Source organism: Nuphar pumila, chromosome 11, assembly GCF_984573655.1.
Source record: "Nuphar pumila chromosome 11, dmNupPumi1.hap1.1, whole genome shotgun sequence".
Classification (NCBI taxonomy): Eukaryota; Viridiplantae; Streptophyta; class Magnoliopsida; order Nymphaeales; family Nymphaeaceae; genus Nuphar; species Nuphar pumila.
In genome coordinates, this window is record NC_143259.1 from 100,619,988 (window position 1) to 100,639,244 (window position 19,257).

The 19,257-nt window shown below is 38.4% G+C and overlaps 1 protein-coding gene across 1 annotated transcript; it reads right to left on the minus strand.

Annotated features, from left to right (window-relative positions):
* Positions 1–4,034: 4,034 nt before the first annotated feature.
* Positions 4,035–5,542, minus strand: LOC149822606 (aspartic proteinase nepenthesin-1-like). Its single transcript, XM_089980323.1, has 2 exons — positions 4,485–5,542; positions 4,035–4,362 (listed from the first exon to the last, which is right to left on the minus strand). The coding sequence occupies exons 1-2, from the start codon at positions 5,540–5,542 to the stop codon at positions 4,035–4,037; spliced, it is 1,386 nt and encodes a 461-aa protein (XP_089836449.1).
* Between the last annotated feature and the right edge of the window lie 13,715 nt (positions 5,543–19,257).

Here is a 19,257-nt window from a genome sequence, read left to right on the forward strand (position 1 = left end):
CGTTGATGCCGAGGGCGGAGTCTTGCATGCATATGAATAAAACTCAACGATAGTCCCTTGACCACATGGGTGGCTCGTGTTTCCAAATACTGAATGGGGTTGGGGTAGATATGTCCTTTAGTGCATAACACATTGATTTTCCTAAGTGGCATTCAAATGTCTTATAATTATGGTTATGTTGCCGAACCCCTTTAAGACTTATGCTCACCGTGGTAGGCAGTGATGGTATAACCACGAGTGACATGGATTTATTATCAACCAAAGAGTTCAAAGGACCTCCTGCCATTCAGAAGGTTTGGAGGTCGGCTTATTCTTAAGATCTAAGGATTGAACCCCACTAGTGCAGTAGAGGATGCATCCAAAATTACCTGGTAGGATTATCTCGGTATGATTTCTACCACCCCACCATGGACAGGGTCATCAAGCCTCTGGGGTATCTAAAATACATAGAATAATAAACCTCTAGAACATCACATTGATGTCGAAGTTCAAGCTTCTCCCCTGTACTACGGGGTGAATGATTAATATCGAAACAATGCATTAGTTCTAGGTTCAATAATGAATAAATGAATGAATGAATGTGCGTTGTTCTGATGATTCACGTATAACCATGTGAAAGGTATTGAGATCAATATAATACTAGACCGATAGGGCAAAGTCCTGTTTTGTATTCGCATGACTAAGCTAAGCTCGATGAGCTCTCATTGGGATTCGTGGGATACAGATATATCAAGTCTTGGAGACTTGAGTTTTGATGTTTCAATTGTGGCACTAAGGAGGCTTTTGTGATATACACTAAGTCTTGGAGAATTAAGCATTGTTTCGAACTGTGGCCCTAAGTGGCTCCTAGTATTTTTATAATTTATACTTGCTTTGAGTTGAATGTTTTCCTACCATACCAACAATGGTTCTGACACCGTTTTATGGGGGATATATGTACTGAACCTCTGATGCGATATGCGGAGCAAGGCGGCATCGAGTTCCAAGGTTTCTTCAGATAATGTTGAACCCTTTCCTTTTCAAACCCAGTTTTAAAGAATAATGTTTTTTCAAGCAGTAATATTTGTAATAAATAACTCATTTTCATAGATAGAATACTTTAATGGTCAATGAGTGCTTGTCCAGATACCCGTAACTTGCCGAGCATTTTCTAAAATTGACAACTCATTATCGTCTATTGCTGTTGCTAAAAACCTTTTCTAAATTCTACTGTAAAGAAAAAAAAATCCATGAAGTTTTGACCAAGTGTTGTTTTGAAAATCCAGAGCATACAGATACTTTGCAGGCAACACATGATGTATCTAACAGAAAAAATTCATATGCAACAATTTCAAAGTCGATATTCTTTTACAAATAGATCAACAATGAGTGTAACTTCTTCATTTTCATTAAAATTATTAAGCAAATTTTTGTCTTTTGAATATGTCTCTCTTCCTTTCTCTCCAAGCCCCATCCGTAAAGATGTGGTTTTCTAGTTGTCTTATAAAAATGGCCAATGCACACCTTGGGTTACAAACTTGCAATATATATATATATATATATATATATAAGTGTGTGTGTGTGTGTTTCATAAAAATCAAAACGACTATTTATTAAATATAAGGCATTCTGTGATTTCATATATATATATATATATATATATATATAACCAATATGTTGTTTTTCTAATACATGAAATAGACAGACACATTCAATAAGAGCTCTCCTTGTTCCTTATTGCTCCCAGTATGCATACACATATATTCAGAAGGTTGTATGTCCTCAATCAAGGGAAGGCCTTCTTAATTTTCCATGTCCTTGCTTGCATATTATTTGCACACCCACTTAATTATTTTCCAATCAAGAAACAGTTTGACCCAAAATCTGCAAAAAATGAAATCCACCAACTTTTCCCAAGCTGCAATATGAATCCATAAATTTGACATCTGATTCATCTTGAGTATTAAAGTAATATCAAGAGAAGAACAATATATCACTATCTATTCCATATGAAGTGTTGTATACTTGGCTTTATCTTACTGTTGCTTATCCCTGGCATATTAATTATGAGAATAAACTTGAGCTAACATTGTACTATATAGTAGTTTCACGACCAATATGGTTTTTCAAGGTAGGTCAAGCGACACTTCTGGCAGCTAAAGTTAGTCTGTTGGTCAGACTGGACTACACCATGTCTTTGTAGTAGTTTCACAACCGATGAATCATAGTTCTTTTTTTGAAACTCTCTCTTGCAGAAAGGTAGTCATGATTCCTGCCCACTTGGGAATTTTCTCTTGTTCCCATCGCTTGTTGCTAGCCTCTTTCCTGCGATACCCTTGGATCACTCCCAGTCTGTATTAATCCTTGAAGCTACTATCACGACAACTTGAAACTTATGGGGCATGCTTGTTATCAAGCGAGACCGCAAACCTTCCTGTAATTTATTGATGTATTTGTCTGTCCTCTCCTGATCAGTCTCAATTAACTTGGAGTAGTGTCGCTCTGTGTTATGAAACTTGGTAGTTTAGTAAATAAGACTCATATCATATTGTTCTAGTATCAAAGAATTGAAAAAATAGAAAGAGAGGGGTTCAACCAAGAACCCTACAACATGCAGAGTGGACAACATCAAACACCCTGCTTGGAAAAGGTAGCATCTGGGGTGCCCATAACAACTAATAATGTTGGGATTCCCCTCCCATGATTAAACTGCACTTGAGCTTCATGTTCATTGATCCTTGGAACCAATAACGGCTAGATCCAAGTTCAGGCGACTAAGATCGGTAGGTTATGTGAGTAAAACAAGTACAATTTTAGCTATATAAGTAGGCAATCAATATTGATAACCAAATCAATCCAAATTGAATGGGCACTAGCTGTATGATGAAGAAGACTAAGTTGTAACCTGCTTGAGGCCTATCCAGCTGAAGTGTCAGATCACATTTTTTTTAGGTCAGACAAAGCACATATATTTGAAAGATAAATAACCTCAGCAACACTTCTACATAATCATAACAAGAAACAAAAAATTTACACAATTACAATATATATAGTAGCCCAGATCCTCAAAACACAAATTGCCTGACATAATCAGATGATTATCTACAGCTGATCACGCATTGATTAACAACTATGCTTCTATTTTAACGTAAAAAGGACTTTTAGCAGTGGTCATGACTGCCGCTAAAAGTCAATTTTCCTCCAAGAGCATTAGCGGTGGCCGTGACCACTGCTAATGCTCATTTTTTGAACAAAATCGATGCGCAAGGCGCATCCAATCATCATTCAATGATCTACCCAGTTGACATTATGGGTTTTTCATATATATATATATATATATATATATATATATATATATATATATATATATATATATGCTGGGAGTGACAACTCGAATGTTGTTTTGGTAATCTCGAGAATAGGTTGGCATCACTTTGACACATGTAATTCATCAATGGTAAGGCACAACAAATGCACTCGGGTGACATATGGTCCTTGTAGTTAAGTCAGTCATGTTTGTGCTTTTCTTTCTTCATCAAATCTTTGGACCCAACATATGACATGTATTAAGATGTCTTAATAAAGAATTATCTTGGATTTAGATCTTGTATGAATCATCAGTGAGAACTCTGTAGTTCTTTTGTGCACGATTTTGAACATAAATTTGGCATTCATAGAGACTCAAACTCTATGCTTCCTTCAAATGCACCTCATTTAGTCTTGCTCAGATGCAAATCATAAGTGTGTTCAACTGTTGAGAGAGAGAGAGATGTTATTAAATGCCAAAAGGAAAATACTGGGATTACTGCAAATACATGTGCTTGCTTGCTGAAACTCTAATTGAATGAACAACTTCCACTCTTTATTTTTGTTTTTTAAAGAAGGATAAAATTCACTTGATCTGTAAAATCAGTACAAGAGGTCTGCAGGAATGATGATGAGGTATCACCCTGCTACAAAACTAGCGAATAAAAATACTTCCACTCTTTCAAAAAAATAAAAGTCCCATTCATGGAGCTTCCAAGGAAACAGAAGAGGGTTATAGAAAGCGCGGTTCACAGTTTACCACATTCTGCAGGTGTGAAAGTGATGAGGTTGTTGCCAAGGTCGTAAAGGACGTGGAAGTTGGCCAGCATGACGCCTCCAATTATTGAAACTATGGGCACTGTTGATGGCATCAACACTGAGCAAGTCAAGCCTGTATCTGGATCGCGAACGAAATATTGGCTTCTGGAAACATCGAGATCACCACCCTCAAAATGAAAGGTAACATTAGAGATGGACGCTGATTCTGGCAATGATTGGTAGCAGAGATCAAGCCCCGCCTTTGAGGAATCAGCAACCGGTAAACCGATAGCCTTGACGAGTGCATCCCTCACTCGCCTATCACAAGTGAAACACCATATTAAGTACGCATCAGTTGCAAGTTTTGTTCAATGAACATGGGTTTAGGTACCCCATTACCCCAAATTAGAGCAAGAAATTAAAGTGAGACGGTTTCTTACATGTAAGCGGGTGGTACTATATTGGTAAGCGCTGAGCCTGAGTCGATGATGGTACCACCTACTGCTACTCCATAAGACTCGCCCCGGAAATAACCACTAGGTATTAGGAGACGCTTCCCTCCGACACTGATATCCTCCAAGTTCACTAAATAAGAATCCTTGAAGAGCGGGTTAACTACCAGCGGCGTCGTTGTCGAGGCGTCTGAGCTGATCAAGGCAGCACTGTGGCCCAACACGAGTCGACTCGATTTGTAAACAGAGTCATTAAACAAAGTGAAGCAATAGGAGAATCGGTTATCGATTAACGACCCTAGTTGAGAGACGAGTGACATCGGGCTCCGATCTAGCCCAACTATGCCAGCACCCTCATCGAAACCTTGGTTGTGATTGCCGCAGCCGAACCCAATATTCTTAAACGATACGGTTCGATTCCCCGAGCCCAAGGTGAACGTCTCTAAGGCAAGGGATCCTTGGGAAGTAGCTGGAGTCTCATAATCGAGCTTGTAGTTGCATCCACCAGTAGAATTATCCAATGTAGTTACACGCAAAGTTAGGGAGGCACAGAGAGGATTGGAGTGTAGCATCCTCGAAAAGGAGGAGGAATTTGACGGGCTAAATATTGGTTCTCTGTTGGAGCAATTGATGCATGGATCGCATTGTGTCCATACAAGAGGACTACCAGTATCAACCATGGCGGAGAAGGAGCGTGGGGGTGTTCCAATCGCTAGATTCATTAAGTACTCACCGACTCTGGCCTCAACCGAAACTTCGACATCATCATCACCTTGTGCCTGATGTTTACCATGCCGGATTTTCTGATGCAGCTTCCGAAGCCGATGTTTCTCTCGGCTAGCTGCTCTGTGTAATCGCTCCAAGTGGGTAAAACTGTGGTGTGCATCGACATGAATCAACTCTACATGAATGTCCAGGGCGGCCGTCGACGTCGTCATGTCAGCGGCGGCAAAGGTGGTGGTTGAGTATGATAGGAGAAGATGAGCGGTAAGCACAATGAGGAGGAAGAAGGATGATACGTGGTGAGATGGTGGTGCAATTGCCATGTTGGTAGTATTGAGTGTATGAACCAGGTTAGTGATGCTAAATTGTGGAATATTTATAAGCAGAGAAGGTTGTTAATTAAGAGGGAAATTGTAACTGAACATCCATTAATGTTGGGCTGGCACACCAGCTATCCATCTATTCACGTAATCTAAGATGGGGTTTTCATGGTTGGAAGTAACAGCTGTTTCTTCAGTCTATTAGTAGCATTGGAGCGCATGTCTTGTTAAGGGTTACATGCGGTTGGAAGTAACAGCTGTTCGGCAAATGAGCAAGACTAAGGCAAGGGTTACCATGTGGTTCAGTTCGGACCGACCCGAAAGACCCATTTTTGCATGGGTTCGCCCTGTTTTTGTGTACGTCTACAACCAGTTAATTTGGGCCAAATATATGTGAGGGCCTTTTTCTTCTTTACGTGAAAATTTTGTCGACTATTTAAATGAATTGGGTTTGGGCAATCACCAAATAATCAAGCATGTATCCATTATAATTTCTTTTATTGACAGTTATTTGTATCTAAAATATCAAGACCCGAGCTGAAACCTGAAGTTTTTAATACCCAAACCGATCATACCTGAACCTGTGAAGACACAAACCGATCATTTCTAATTGTCACACCAATGCCATATCCATACTTGTATACCCAAATAAGCGACGACTTTTTTTTACCCAAATAAGATCGCGATTTCTCACCATTCAATGAAAATATGTTTATGTTTTCCCAGAAAATGTAAGAAAATCATGAAAGAATCAACTGAAATTGCTTCTCAAGGTTTTCTTCATAAACCACTGATTGAGCATGAAATCAATCATTATTTCCTAAATAATTCGATTTTGGTTTGTGTTCTTTGAAAAATATCTTCCCTACGAATCAGCATTCAGATTCTTTTAATTTCTCTATATGGTTTAATTCGTTTCTTTGTTTATCTTGTTGTGTTCTTTTGGCAAGTGATTAGTGGGCTGAAAGGGGTGAGCTCTCTCCTTCACTCGATTTCTCAAAGAGGGTTTCAAGATTTCAAAAAACCACTCCCTATGTTTTTGGGCGGGTTTTGGATTTCGAATCCAGCAGGGTGGATCCACAATAGCCAAACTAACAAAAATAAATAAAAAAAGTACTACCCTAATCCCGCATACACCCTCCGATGGCCCAAATGGATCCTAACGGGCCATCGAAACCTAAACAAGAAAAAATACAAGGATTTAAAAAATCTCACTATGCTAAAAATTCGATCTCAAGCAAAATGTGTTTGAAGACACGCTAAAAATAAAACTCCGGACTTCTCAATCTTGGTGGGAGCTTGGCCTTAGCATTCGGGTTCGATGGTTCATGTTTTTTTATTCAAGCTCACTCAGACGCGCTGCATCAGGGATCAAAAAGGCTTCACCCTCATAGCCTGCACCCTGCCAAGTGGATTACTATAGTGCCGACAAAAACATTCATCAATAAATATTTTGTATTTAACTAATTTCATAAACTTAAAAGGAACAAAATAATATATATCCTTGGATGACAAAATGAATTCATCATGTCCGAAATTTACCTGATCACTCCACCTTGTGAAACCTTCTCGAAAATTGAAACTTACATGTTCTCATATTTCTAAAAAAAATTGGAATTCGCAATAGGCTTTCTTTTCATAGTATTTCATCAAAAAGATAATATCTAGCAACTTTACCTTGTGCTAATGCAATCAAATCCCTAGAAAAAAATGAATCATCAACGGGTTATTATCAATGATTCATCCATAATTTTTCTAGGATTGCTTTACTGATGACAAAACTCTTACATAAGAAAATCAAGTTTGAGCGGACACTACAAGAAAATAGGGGATTAGCGACGGATATTAGCGACGAAAAAATTCCATCGCTAATTTGCGAGGGATTAACAAGAGAAACAAATCCGTCGCTAAGAACCGTAATATTTACAAAAATATCAACGGAATCGCTTCCATCGCAAATTAGTGACAACTTAGCGATGAAATGTTTGGTCGTAATAACCGCGTATTTTAGCGGCGGATTTGGCGAGAAAAAGTGTGTCGTCGCTATCTCGAGACGGATTTAGCGACAGAATAGTTTTGTCGCTACGTAGTTATATTAATTTACGACGGCTTTACGACAGATTTAGGCAGTCGTGAAATCCGTCGCTAAATGTCGCGTAAATCCCTAATCAAAGCCCTCTTTCTCTTTTTTGTTCCGCTGTTCCCACCGGCCACCCTCTCCCTCCTGCCGCCCCATATCTCGCTCGTCGACGTCTCCCCGACCCCCACCGCTTGTCGCTCTCCGGCCTGCCGCCGTACCCGTTGCCCCCGGTTCGCCGCCCCCCGACCGACGTCTCCCAGATTTTTCTGATAAAAGACACATTTTTTTTCTGATAAAAGGCGCGGATGCCACTTTTAGTTTTTCCGGCAGGGGGTCGGCCCCCCGGCCTCGTTAGTGTTTTTCGGCAGGGGGGCAAACCCGCTGCCGCGTGTTGTGTTTTCCAACAGAGGGCCTGAACCCCTGCCGCGTGTTGTGTTTTTCGACAGAGGGGCGACCCCCCTGTGGCGTTTTCTGTTTCCCGGCAGGGGGTCGCCCCCCTTGCCTCGTTAGTATTTTCCGGCAGGGGGCCGACCCCCTCCCGCGTGTTGTGTTTTTCGGCAGGGGGGCGACCCCCTGCCGCTTATTTTTTCGGCTGGGGGGCGACCCCCTGCCTCTTTTTTTTTTCGAGCAGGGGGTCGCCCGTTGCCTCATTTTTTTATTCGTGCAGGGGGTCGCCCCCGTGCCTCTTTTTTTTTTCGGCAGTGGGGCGCCCCCTGCCTCATTTGTTTTCTCAGCCAGGAGGTCGACCCCTGCCTCATTTTTTTATTCGGGCAGGGGGTCGCCCCCGTGATCCTCTGGTAGGGGGGAGGGGTGTGACCCTGCCTCTTTTTTTTTTGAGGCAGGTGGTCGCCCCTCCGACCACTGTTTTTTTTTTGGCAGGGGGCGACGGGTCGAGGTTCAGGAACCCGGCGCTCGTCGGGCGCCTAAACCATGTCATCACCCTATGCCTGCCGCTTCGAGAGACGATCACTGCCTCTGGAGTGTCTTCATTTTAACACTGTGTGATTTCATTTTAACACAGTATCTCTTGCAGATTTCTCAACGTATCCAGTTTGTGCTCTTCCACCCGTGGTAAGTAATTGACAAAAATAATGCAAATCGGGTAAATACCCGTGGTGAGTAAGTGATGCAAGCGCTTCACATGTTATTTAATTTATTGAATGCAACACTTTACTGTTCACACACTCACTTAGTTGTTGATATCTAGGACTGCTTTGTTGGAGTTTGGACATCATGGTGAGCATGATTTTAATGTACGAGAATAGAAGTGTTCTTATTTTTGGAGTACGGATTGCATGCTAGGCATGACAGTAGTTAGCGAGATATTGAAGTATGTTTGTTGGAGGTACATGTTTGACATTTTTTTATATGAATGATTTCCATGTATTGCAATATTTGATGTGATTATATACATGTTTGCATGTAGTTAATTTCAATTTAATTATGACTTCCATGTGAAATTGTATAATGATAGTATGCTTCAAATTAATGCATCATGTTATGAATAGTTTTGCATATAAAAATATTAAGTTATCAATGCATGCATCATAATTCTTGTGATTGTATGACATCATATATTGCATGATAAATTTGATATTTTCTTCATCATAGCATTTTGATGGTTTTCTTTTAACTGGTTTAGATACATTTTGTAACATCATTCGACAAAATGACTACAAACCGTTTATGGATGTACCGTAGGGTAGTTGACAATGAGTTATCGCATGAATATATAGATGGTATTGAAAGTTTTATTGAATTTGCAACTGCAAGTGTCAGTACAGTGGATCCCACAGGTCGGATTAGGTGTCCCTACAAGATTTGTAAGAATAATCGATTTGTAGAACCTCATGGCGTTAGACATCACCTATACAGGAAGGGTTTTGTGAGTGATTATCAGAATTGAATGTTTCATGGAGAAGAATTTAGAAGCAATTTTGATGCACGGGTGAATGTAGTGCACGATAATCCATATATGGATTTGATATTTGATGCCACAGGAACAGAACTCGGTTCTGCTGTGGGTCCTAGTGATGTAAGAATTGCAGTAGATAAAGAATCACCAAACGATGCAGCTAGTAGATTTTATGATTTACTTAGAGATGTTGATGAACCACTTTGGAACGGTTACAGGAGTCACACTATCTTTTCTGCAGTTTTTTAACTAATGAATTTGAAGTCCGAGTATAATTTGAGTCAATCATGTTTTGATCATTTGTGCATGATTGTGAAGAGTATGTTGCCCAAAGATGAGAAATTGCTACAAAATTTCTATCGTGCGAAAGTTATAGTCAACGCTCTAGGTATGAGGTATAAAAAGATATATGCTTGTCCAAATAACTGTATGTTGTATTTCAAGGATCAGGAAAAAAACATATCATACCCTTCATGTGGGCATCCTCGATTCAAGCCAAAAACAAGAGGAAATGGTAGCACGAGATCAAAAGAAGTTGCATACAAGTCGCTACGCTACTTTCCTATCATTCTTAGATTGCAACGATTCTATATGTCTTTAAGGACAGCTAAACACATTATATGGCATGCAAATAAAGGTCGACATGATGAAGACAAGATCACGCATCCTGTTGACACCGAAGCTTAGAGACACTTTAATCGTACTCATCAGAACTTCGCAATGGAGGTGAGAAATGTTAGACTCGGTCTATGTACAGATGTATTTAATCCATTTGGTGTAGATCAACTCCATACTCATGCTGGCCAGTATTTGTAACTCCATACAACCTTCCATCAAGCTTATGTATGAAGCGTCCAAATCTTTTCTTGTCTCTATTGATCCTTTGTCTGACCTCACCTAGCCAAAATCTTGATGTATATTTAAGGTCATTGATTGATGAACTACAAGTACTGTGGGATGACGGTGTTACCACGTATGATGCTGACAAAAAACAAAATTTCAATATGAAGACCGTTGTTCTATGGACAATCAGTCACTTCCCTGCATATGATATGTTATCTGGTTGAAGCACACATGAGAGGTTGGCATGTCCGTACTGCATGGAGGATACAAAATCTTTTAGATTGACACATGGAAAGAAGCCTTGCTGGTTTGAGTGTCATCATCGATTTCTACCGAGCGACCATCCGTTACGACGACAAAGGAATGCGTCTCGAGCAGACACAACTCAAATGAAAGGTCTAGCCACAAGATTGTCTGGCATAGAGATTTTAAGAAGATTGTGATACTTTCCAGATGTATTAACATATCCCGTAGTCCGACGTCCTTCCTTGGATTTTGGAAGGATCACAATTGGACAAAGAAATCTATTTTTTGGGAACTACCATATTGGCCGACCCTATTGATACAACATAATTTGGATGTGATGCATATGGAGAAAATGTGTTTGATAATTTGTTTAATATAGTAATGAATGATAAAGGGAAAACAAAGGATAATTCGAAGGCCCGTATGGATTTAAAAGTAATATGTAAATGTCCAGAATTGGAACTCAAAGAGTATAATGGCAAAGTACTGAAACCAAAGGTAAGGTACGTGCTTGGACCTGATCAAATGAAGCAGGTATGTCAATGGTTGAGGCAGTTGAGATTTTCAGATAGATATGTCTCTAACATTGCTCGTGTTGTGAAGATTGATGATGAACACTTATATGGGTTGAAGAGTCAAGATTGTCATATCTTTATGCAACGATTGATACTCCTAGCATTCCATGATATGTTAGACAAACCTATGGGGGGTATTGTCTGAGTTGAGCGGATTTTTTTGAACATTGTGTGCATCGAAAGTTGGTTGTACTTTTTGCAATGGGTATTTTTAAAAGATATTTTCAATAAAAACTTGGGAAAATCGTCAACCAAAGATATAAAAACCGACTTTCCACAGAGTGGCGAGTACGGGTCGAATCCACAGGGAACGAGATACTTCTGAATTAATTCTAAAATAACACTTTATTAATATAACAAGGTTTACAATCTATGTCAATATTACAAATTAAATGAAATAACACTCTAACTATGAAAATAAACTAAAATAGGAGGCTAAGTCTTCTGCAGGTCTTCAGGGGCAAAACTGTCTTTTCACAACATGTGCATTGGCACCTCATATTTGAATTACACCTGTGAACCTATTCTAACTTATCAACCTACACAATTAAAAATTAAAATTAACTTGCATCTAGAATTAATTCTAAACTGATACAGAAATTAGATTACAATTAAACAACTAAAGAAGACTACAATTACAGTATCTAACTAAGCAAAGTAACTCTAATTACTCTAACTAACTCTAATTCACTAACTACACTAATAGAAAACACTAAAACTACATGAAATTAAACAATTAACTAAAAGACTATTTTGTCCCTAAAGAAGGCAAAAATGGACTCTGACAACTTTTTGCAATTTACAGTTTTGAGGGAGCAAACGATTTCCGCTAAAGCTGAATGAAAATACAGAAAATCACATCCACATAACTCACGCACAAAATGGGTTCTAACTAGAAGAAAGGGATCAGAGAACCAACCTCCAGGGCGATCCGATGACTGAGGGGAAAGGCAGAGCGGACTTTGCTTGACTTCGTGCCACGAGAAACCTCGGTGATGCTGTCTAATATCCTTTTGTTGTCTCCTTTGCAGGGATCCGCAAATGGTGTGCTCCGGGGTTCAGGGTCGGCCGACCATGGAGGAGCGGGACCTCCACCATGATGGATACACTTCAACTGCAGCTGCAAAGAAACAAATCAAAAGTTAGTTCCAACGGGAGGAGAAGAAGGACAATATGTGAAAAGAAAAGAATGAAAGAATAAGATGGTGTCTCCATTGAAGATGAGCTTCATGGATAAGGAAGAACATGAATGGGAGGGGCGGCTGGGTGGAAGTGGAGGTGAGTAAGATTTATGCCCCTAGGTTACGAAAATCAAAGCAAAGATAAGGCTGGAATGGGCGTCCCTCTCCCTTATACACGATTTGGCTTGTTTTGGCTATTTTACAAAATCAGTGTTAAAAGATAAATATTTACTGGGCGCCTCATGTAGGAGGGTTTTTTTTAGAAAAGTATTTATGAAAAACTCAAATGGGCTGGAGCTGGCTTGAATCAATGTATTTTGAGCGAAATCCAAGATCCAAATGGGTGTCTGGATCCAGATCTTCTAAATCGGATCCGAGATATGACCCGTTACATTGTAAATGCATTAATTTCCTCAAATTAATTCTGATTTCAATGAAATTCGAACCAGAGCTCTATAATATTATTATGAACCTAAGTGTATGTCTTTAACCTATAGATGATGCATTTATATAGTAAAAATGTGTTAATAAAATAGAATATTTATGCATCATCAAAAGTCATAGTATCTGATATAATGAATCTCGAGGACTTTGTCATCACTACTGTTTGTCTGCTAGAAAAGATTTTTCCGCCAGCATTTTTCGATGTTATGGAACATTTGATCATATATTTGCCATATGAACTAAGGGTTGGTGGTCCTGTGCAATATCGGTGGATGTACCCATTTGAAAGATATATGTTTTCTTATATTTGTGTCTTCAGTGACAGATATTTCAAATTTGAAATGTATATTTTTTACAGATGCATGTTTGACCTCAAAAAAAAAAGTTTGTAATAAAGCAAGAGTAGAAGACTCTATTTGTGAGGCATACATTTTAGAAGAGATTTCAAATTTCTCATCTATGTACTTTGGACATCACATTCCAACACGTTACACATGCCCGCCTTGTAACGATGATGGAGAACAAGTAACTGTAGCTGACAAACTGTTGATATTTCAACTACTTGGGCATGCATTTGGTAGTTGTTGATCAAGACTCTTGACAGATCGAGAGCAAGATGCAGCACGCATCTATATTCTTTTTAATTGCTCAGCGATCGACCCATACATCGAGTAAGTATATGTAGACACAACACAATTCTAAATTCTTTTATGTGCTATACATGCATACATGGTTCGGTAATATAAGTATTTATGGTTTGCAGACGATTTGATATGGAGTTGCGAAGAGAAGTTTCACATCTCACTGATGCAGAAGTACAAAAAGAACGTGAAACTAAGTTTGTGGAGTGGTTGAAAGAATTGGTAAGGACGCTCACATAAATTGTGTACTTGTAAACAACACTAACTTACTTAGTTGGTCGTGATCACAATCATTGTTTATGTTTGTGTGTAGGTCTGCCATGGTGATGTTAAAGATAAAGGAATATGTGATTTACAAAATGGTCCAACCAAAGTTGTGCAATGTTACAACGGGTATATCGTAAATAGTTATTGATTTCATACAAAAGACTATGGTATAAACAAATTAACGATGAATAGTGGTGTGTGTGTCACGGGTAGCAGCTACGGTGAAAATGAACATGATTATTACGGTGTTATAGAGGAAATAATGGACTTGACTTACTTAGGCATAAATAATAGGGTAACGTTATTCAAGTGTCATTGGTTTGATTCCACTGCAACAAGAGTCGACAAAGCCTCAGGCATTGTGGAAGTGAATCACAAATAAAGGTTTGGAACATATGAACCATTCATATTAGCCTCGCAAGCTCAACAAATTTATTATACTTCGTATCCGTGTACAAAAAAGTCAGATAGAAATGAATGGTGGGCAATTTGCAAGGTGAAGTCCAAACTATACCCTGAGTATGATCTGTTACAAGAAAACAAGTTAACTGAAGAGAGTGATTACTATCAATCAGATGATATCTATGACTTCTCTTATGGTCACGATGTTGCGCATGAAATGTATGTCATATCTTCATTGGTCGATGAAACATTCATAGAAGAATGTGATCCAAATGATATACCAAGTGGATGGGTAAACAATGAAGAAGAAGATCATGAAGAAGATCTTGTGGTGACCGTTCACCCCCAAGTACATAGAAGAAACTTGAACTTTAGCATCAACGCGATGTTCTGCGAGTTTATTATTCTATGTATTTTAGATACTCTAGAGGCTTGATGACCCTGTCCATGGTGGGGTGGTAGAACTCATACCGGGATAACCCCATTAGATCATTTTGGATGCATCCTCTACTGCAGTAGTGAAGTTCAATCCCTAGATCTTAAGGATAACCTGACCTCCAAACCTTCTGAGTGGCAGAAGGTCCCTTGAACTTTTTGGTTCATAATAAATTCATGTCACTTATGGTTGTACTATTACTCTTTACCACAGTGAGCATAAGTCCTAAAGGGGTTCGGCGTCATAACCATAATTATAGGATATTCGAATGCCACTTGGGAAAATTACTGTGTTATGAATTAAAGGACATATGTATCCCAAACCCATTTAGTATTTTTAAGCACAAACCACCCATGTGGTCAAGGGACTATTGCTAAGTTTTATTCATATGCATGCAAGACTCCACTCTCGGCATCTACGACCTTCACAAGCGTTTCACCTCTTTCAGGTGGACAACCAACTCTGACACGTTGGCCCATATGAGTCTTATTGTATAATAGTGTTTTACATGAGCAGATATATACAATGATCACCTTTGATCGACTGCTCGGCGTATGTAGCCACGCCCATACTTTGTAAAAATTTTCTTAATATAATATGATTGACATAATGTAATGCCATTATTATTTCTCATAATTTTGATTCCTAAAATAACATCTGCAACACCCAAATATTTCATATAAAACATGAAAGATAAAAATCTTTGTTTGGTTTACGCATTCACTATTAGAACAAAAAAGAAGCATATCATCAACACATAAATAAATAATCATAATATAATTATAATCTACTTTATTATAGACACACTTATCAACATCATATATTTTAAAACCATTATTTATTAGAGAACTATCAAATTTCTAACTCATTATGTATTTTGGAATATGAGTGTTCAATCCGGTTTTTGGTCTAGATCTCATTGTATTACCGTTTCATTGAAAGCTTTAAGAGACACTCTTGGTTGTGACCGTACCGAACATAAAGGACATGCCGACCACGACCTAGGAGTGCCTCAACCACCATGTCGGAGCACTACCACATATCTTGGGTAGGTTTGTGCATCAAACAATACCAAAGTTCTACTCTTCTTGATATATACATATTTGTTTGTGTTTTTGAGATTGTAGTTGAGTCGAACAATTTCAAGACCCCTTTTATGCAATAAATATGTATTTGCTTATGCTTTTGAGATTATTCTCGCATCGAACGATGCCAAGGCTTCTGCTTTTCGCAATGTGTGTATATATATATATATTTGCTTATGTATTTAAGATTATCGTCGCCTCGAACGATGTCAAGGCTCCTGCTTTCCGTAATATATATGTATTTTCTTATGCTTTTAAGATTGTCATCGCATCGAATGATGTCATGGATCCTGCTTTTCTCAAATATATACCTATTTGCTTTTTGCAAGTTATTTAGTTCGATTTTACCACCTGAACCTTAAATATACTTTCACTTATGTCATTGCGCTATATCGTGCACATGCTCCTACTTATATTATATATAGTTGTGCATAAGTAAGTATATAAATGAGGGTCAACTCCTATCACCAAATGTGATTCCATATGCCAATCCTTGTTCACGACTTTGATTGACGAAAGAAACCCCTATTGGAAATGTTTCAATGTTTGTGTAAAACCGCTTTTACGTAACCTCCTAAGTCACTTGCGCATGACCTAACTAAGGCCTAGGTTCCAATGAACCATGATAGACATAAAGTACACACAACAGTGCACATCTATCCTCGATTTAAGCATAGTATTTCTTCTATCAAAGAGAGGAAGTGCTGCCGAATTTTTTGAAAAGATGTTCATCGAGCTTAAATGAACATAACGCTTTCTCCGTCAAAAATAGGAGGTGATGGTAAATTTTTTGAAAGATGCTCACTGAACTTAAAAAGAGCATATCACATCCTCCATCAAACAGAGGAGGTGCTGCCGAAATATTTGGCAAATTACTTTCCTGAGCAAGTTTGAATGACACAATGATGACCCTGTTGTCGGAACTCAGACTGAATGGCTCGTTCTACCTCCGCTTGTAAGGGCACCATACACATAAGTGTCGATGCACTAGAGTAGTTGTTGTGCCTTGACTAGGTCAGTACTTGTTGCATCTACATATGCCAAGCAGTCAATCAATGGTGATCCTTGTATATACATGCTCATGTGAAATACTATTATACAACAAGACTCGTAAGGGTGACGTGTCAGAGTTGGTTGTCCACCCGAAAGGAGTGAAACGCTCATGAAGGTCGTTGATGCCGAGGGCGGAGTCTTGCATGCATATGAATAAAACTCAACGATAGTCCCTTGACCACATGGGTGGCTCGTGTTTCCAAATACTGAATGGGGTTGGGGTACATATGTCCTTTAGTGCATAACACATTGATTTTCCTAAGTGGCATTCAAATGTCTTATAATTATGGTTATGTTGCCGAACCCCTTTAAGACTTATGCTCACCGTGGTAGGCAGTGATGGTATAACCACGAGTGACATGGATTTATTATCAACCAAAGAGTTCAAGGGACCTCTCGCCATTCAGAAGGTTTGGAGGTCGGCTTATCCTTAAGATCTAAGGATTGAACCCCACTAGTGCAGTAGAGGATGCATCCAAAATTACCTGGTGGGATTATCTCGGTATGATTTCTACCGCCCCACCATGGACAGGGTCATCAGGCCTCTGGGGTATCTAAAATACGTAGAATAATAAACCTCTAGAACATCACGTTGATGTCGAAGTTCAAGCTTCTCCCCTGTACTAGGGGGTGAATGATTAATATCGAAACAATGCATTAGTTCTAGGTTCAACAATGAATAAATGAATGAATGAATGTGTGTTGTTCTGATGATTCACGTATAACCATGTGAAAGGTATTGAGATCAATATAATACTGAACCGATAGGGCAAAGACCTATTTTGTATCCGCATGACTAAGCTAAGCTCGATGAGCTCTCATTGGGATTCGTGGGATATAGATATACCAAGTCTTGGAGACTTGAGTTTTGATGTTTCAATTGTGGCACTAAGGAGGCTTTTGTGATATACACTAAGTCTTGGAGAATTAAGCATTGTTTCGAACTGTGGCCCTAAGTGGCTCCTTGTATTTTTAGAATTTATACTTGCTTTGAGTTGAATGTTTTCCTACCATACCAACAATGGTTCTGACACCGTTTTATGGGGGATATATGTACTGAACCTCTGATGCGATATGCGGAGCAAGGCGGCATCGAGTTCCAAGGTTTCTTCAGATAATGTTGAACCCTTTCCTTTTCAAACCCAGTTTTAAAGAATAATGTTTTTTCAAGCAGTAATATTTGTAATAAATAACTCATTTTCATAAATAGAATACTTTAATGGTCAATGAGTGCTTGGCCAGATACCCGTAACTTGCCGAGCATTTTCTAAAATTGACAACTCATTATCGTCTATTGCTGTTGCTAAAAACCTTTTCTAAATTCTGCTGTAAAGAAAAAAAAATCCATGAAGTTTTGACCAAGTGTTGTTTTGAAAATCCAGAGCATACAGATACTTTGCAGGCAACACATGATGTATTTAACAGAAAAAATTCATATGCAACAATTTCATAGTCGATATTCTTTTAGAAATAGATCAACAATGAGTGTAACTTCTTCATTTTCATTAAAATTATTAAGCAAATTTTTGCCTTTTGAATATGTCTCTCTTCCTTTCTCTCCAAGCCCCATCCGTAAAGATGTGGTTTTCTAGTTGTCTTATAAAAATGGCCAATGCACACCTTGGGTTACAAACTTGCAATATATATATATATATATATATATATATATATATATATATATATATATATATATATATATATATATATATATATATATATATATATATAAAAGTGTGTGTGTGTGTGTTTCAAAAAAATCAAAACGACTATTTATTAAATATAAGGCATTCTGTGATTTCATATATATATATATATATAACCAATATGTTGTTTTTCTAATACATGAAATAGACAGACACATTCAATAAGAGCTCTCCTTGTTCCTTATTGCTCCCAGTATGCATACACATATATTCAGAAGGTTGTATGTCCTCAATCAAGGGAAGGCCTTCTTAATTTTCCATGTCCTTGCTTGCATATTCTTTGCACACACACTTAATTATTTTCCAATCAAGAAACAGTTTGACCCAAAATCTGCAAAAAATGAAATCCACCAACTTTTCCCAAGCTGCAATATGAATCCATAAATTTGACATCTGAATCATCTTGAGTATTAAAGTAATATCAAGAGAAGAACAATATATCACTATCTATTTCATATGAAGTGTTGTATACTTGGCTTTATCTTACTGTTGCTTATCCCTGGCATATTAATTATGAGAATAAACTTGAGCTAACATTGTACTATATAGTAGTTTCACGACCAATATGGTTTTTCAAGGTAGGTCAAGCGACACTTCTGGCAGCTAAAGTTAGTCTGTTGGTCAGACTGGACTACACCTTGTCTTTGTAGTAGTTTCACAACCGATGAATCATAGTTCTTTTTTTGAAACTCTCTCTTGCAGAAAGGTAGTCATGATTCCTGCCCACTTGGGAATTTTCTCTTGTTCCCATCGCTTGTTGCTAGCCTCTTTCCTGCGATACCCTTGGATCACTCCCAGTCTGTATTAATCCTTGAAGCTACTATCACGACAACTTGAAACTTATGGG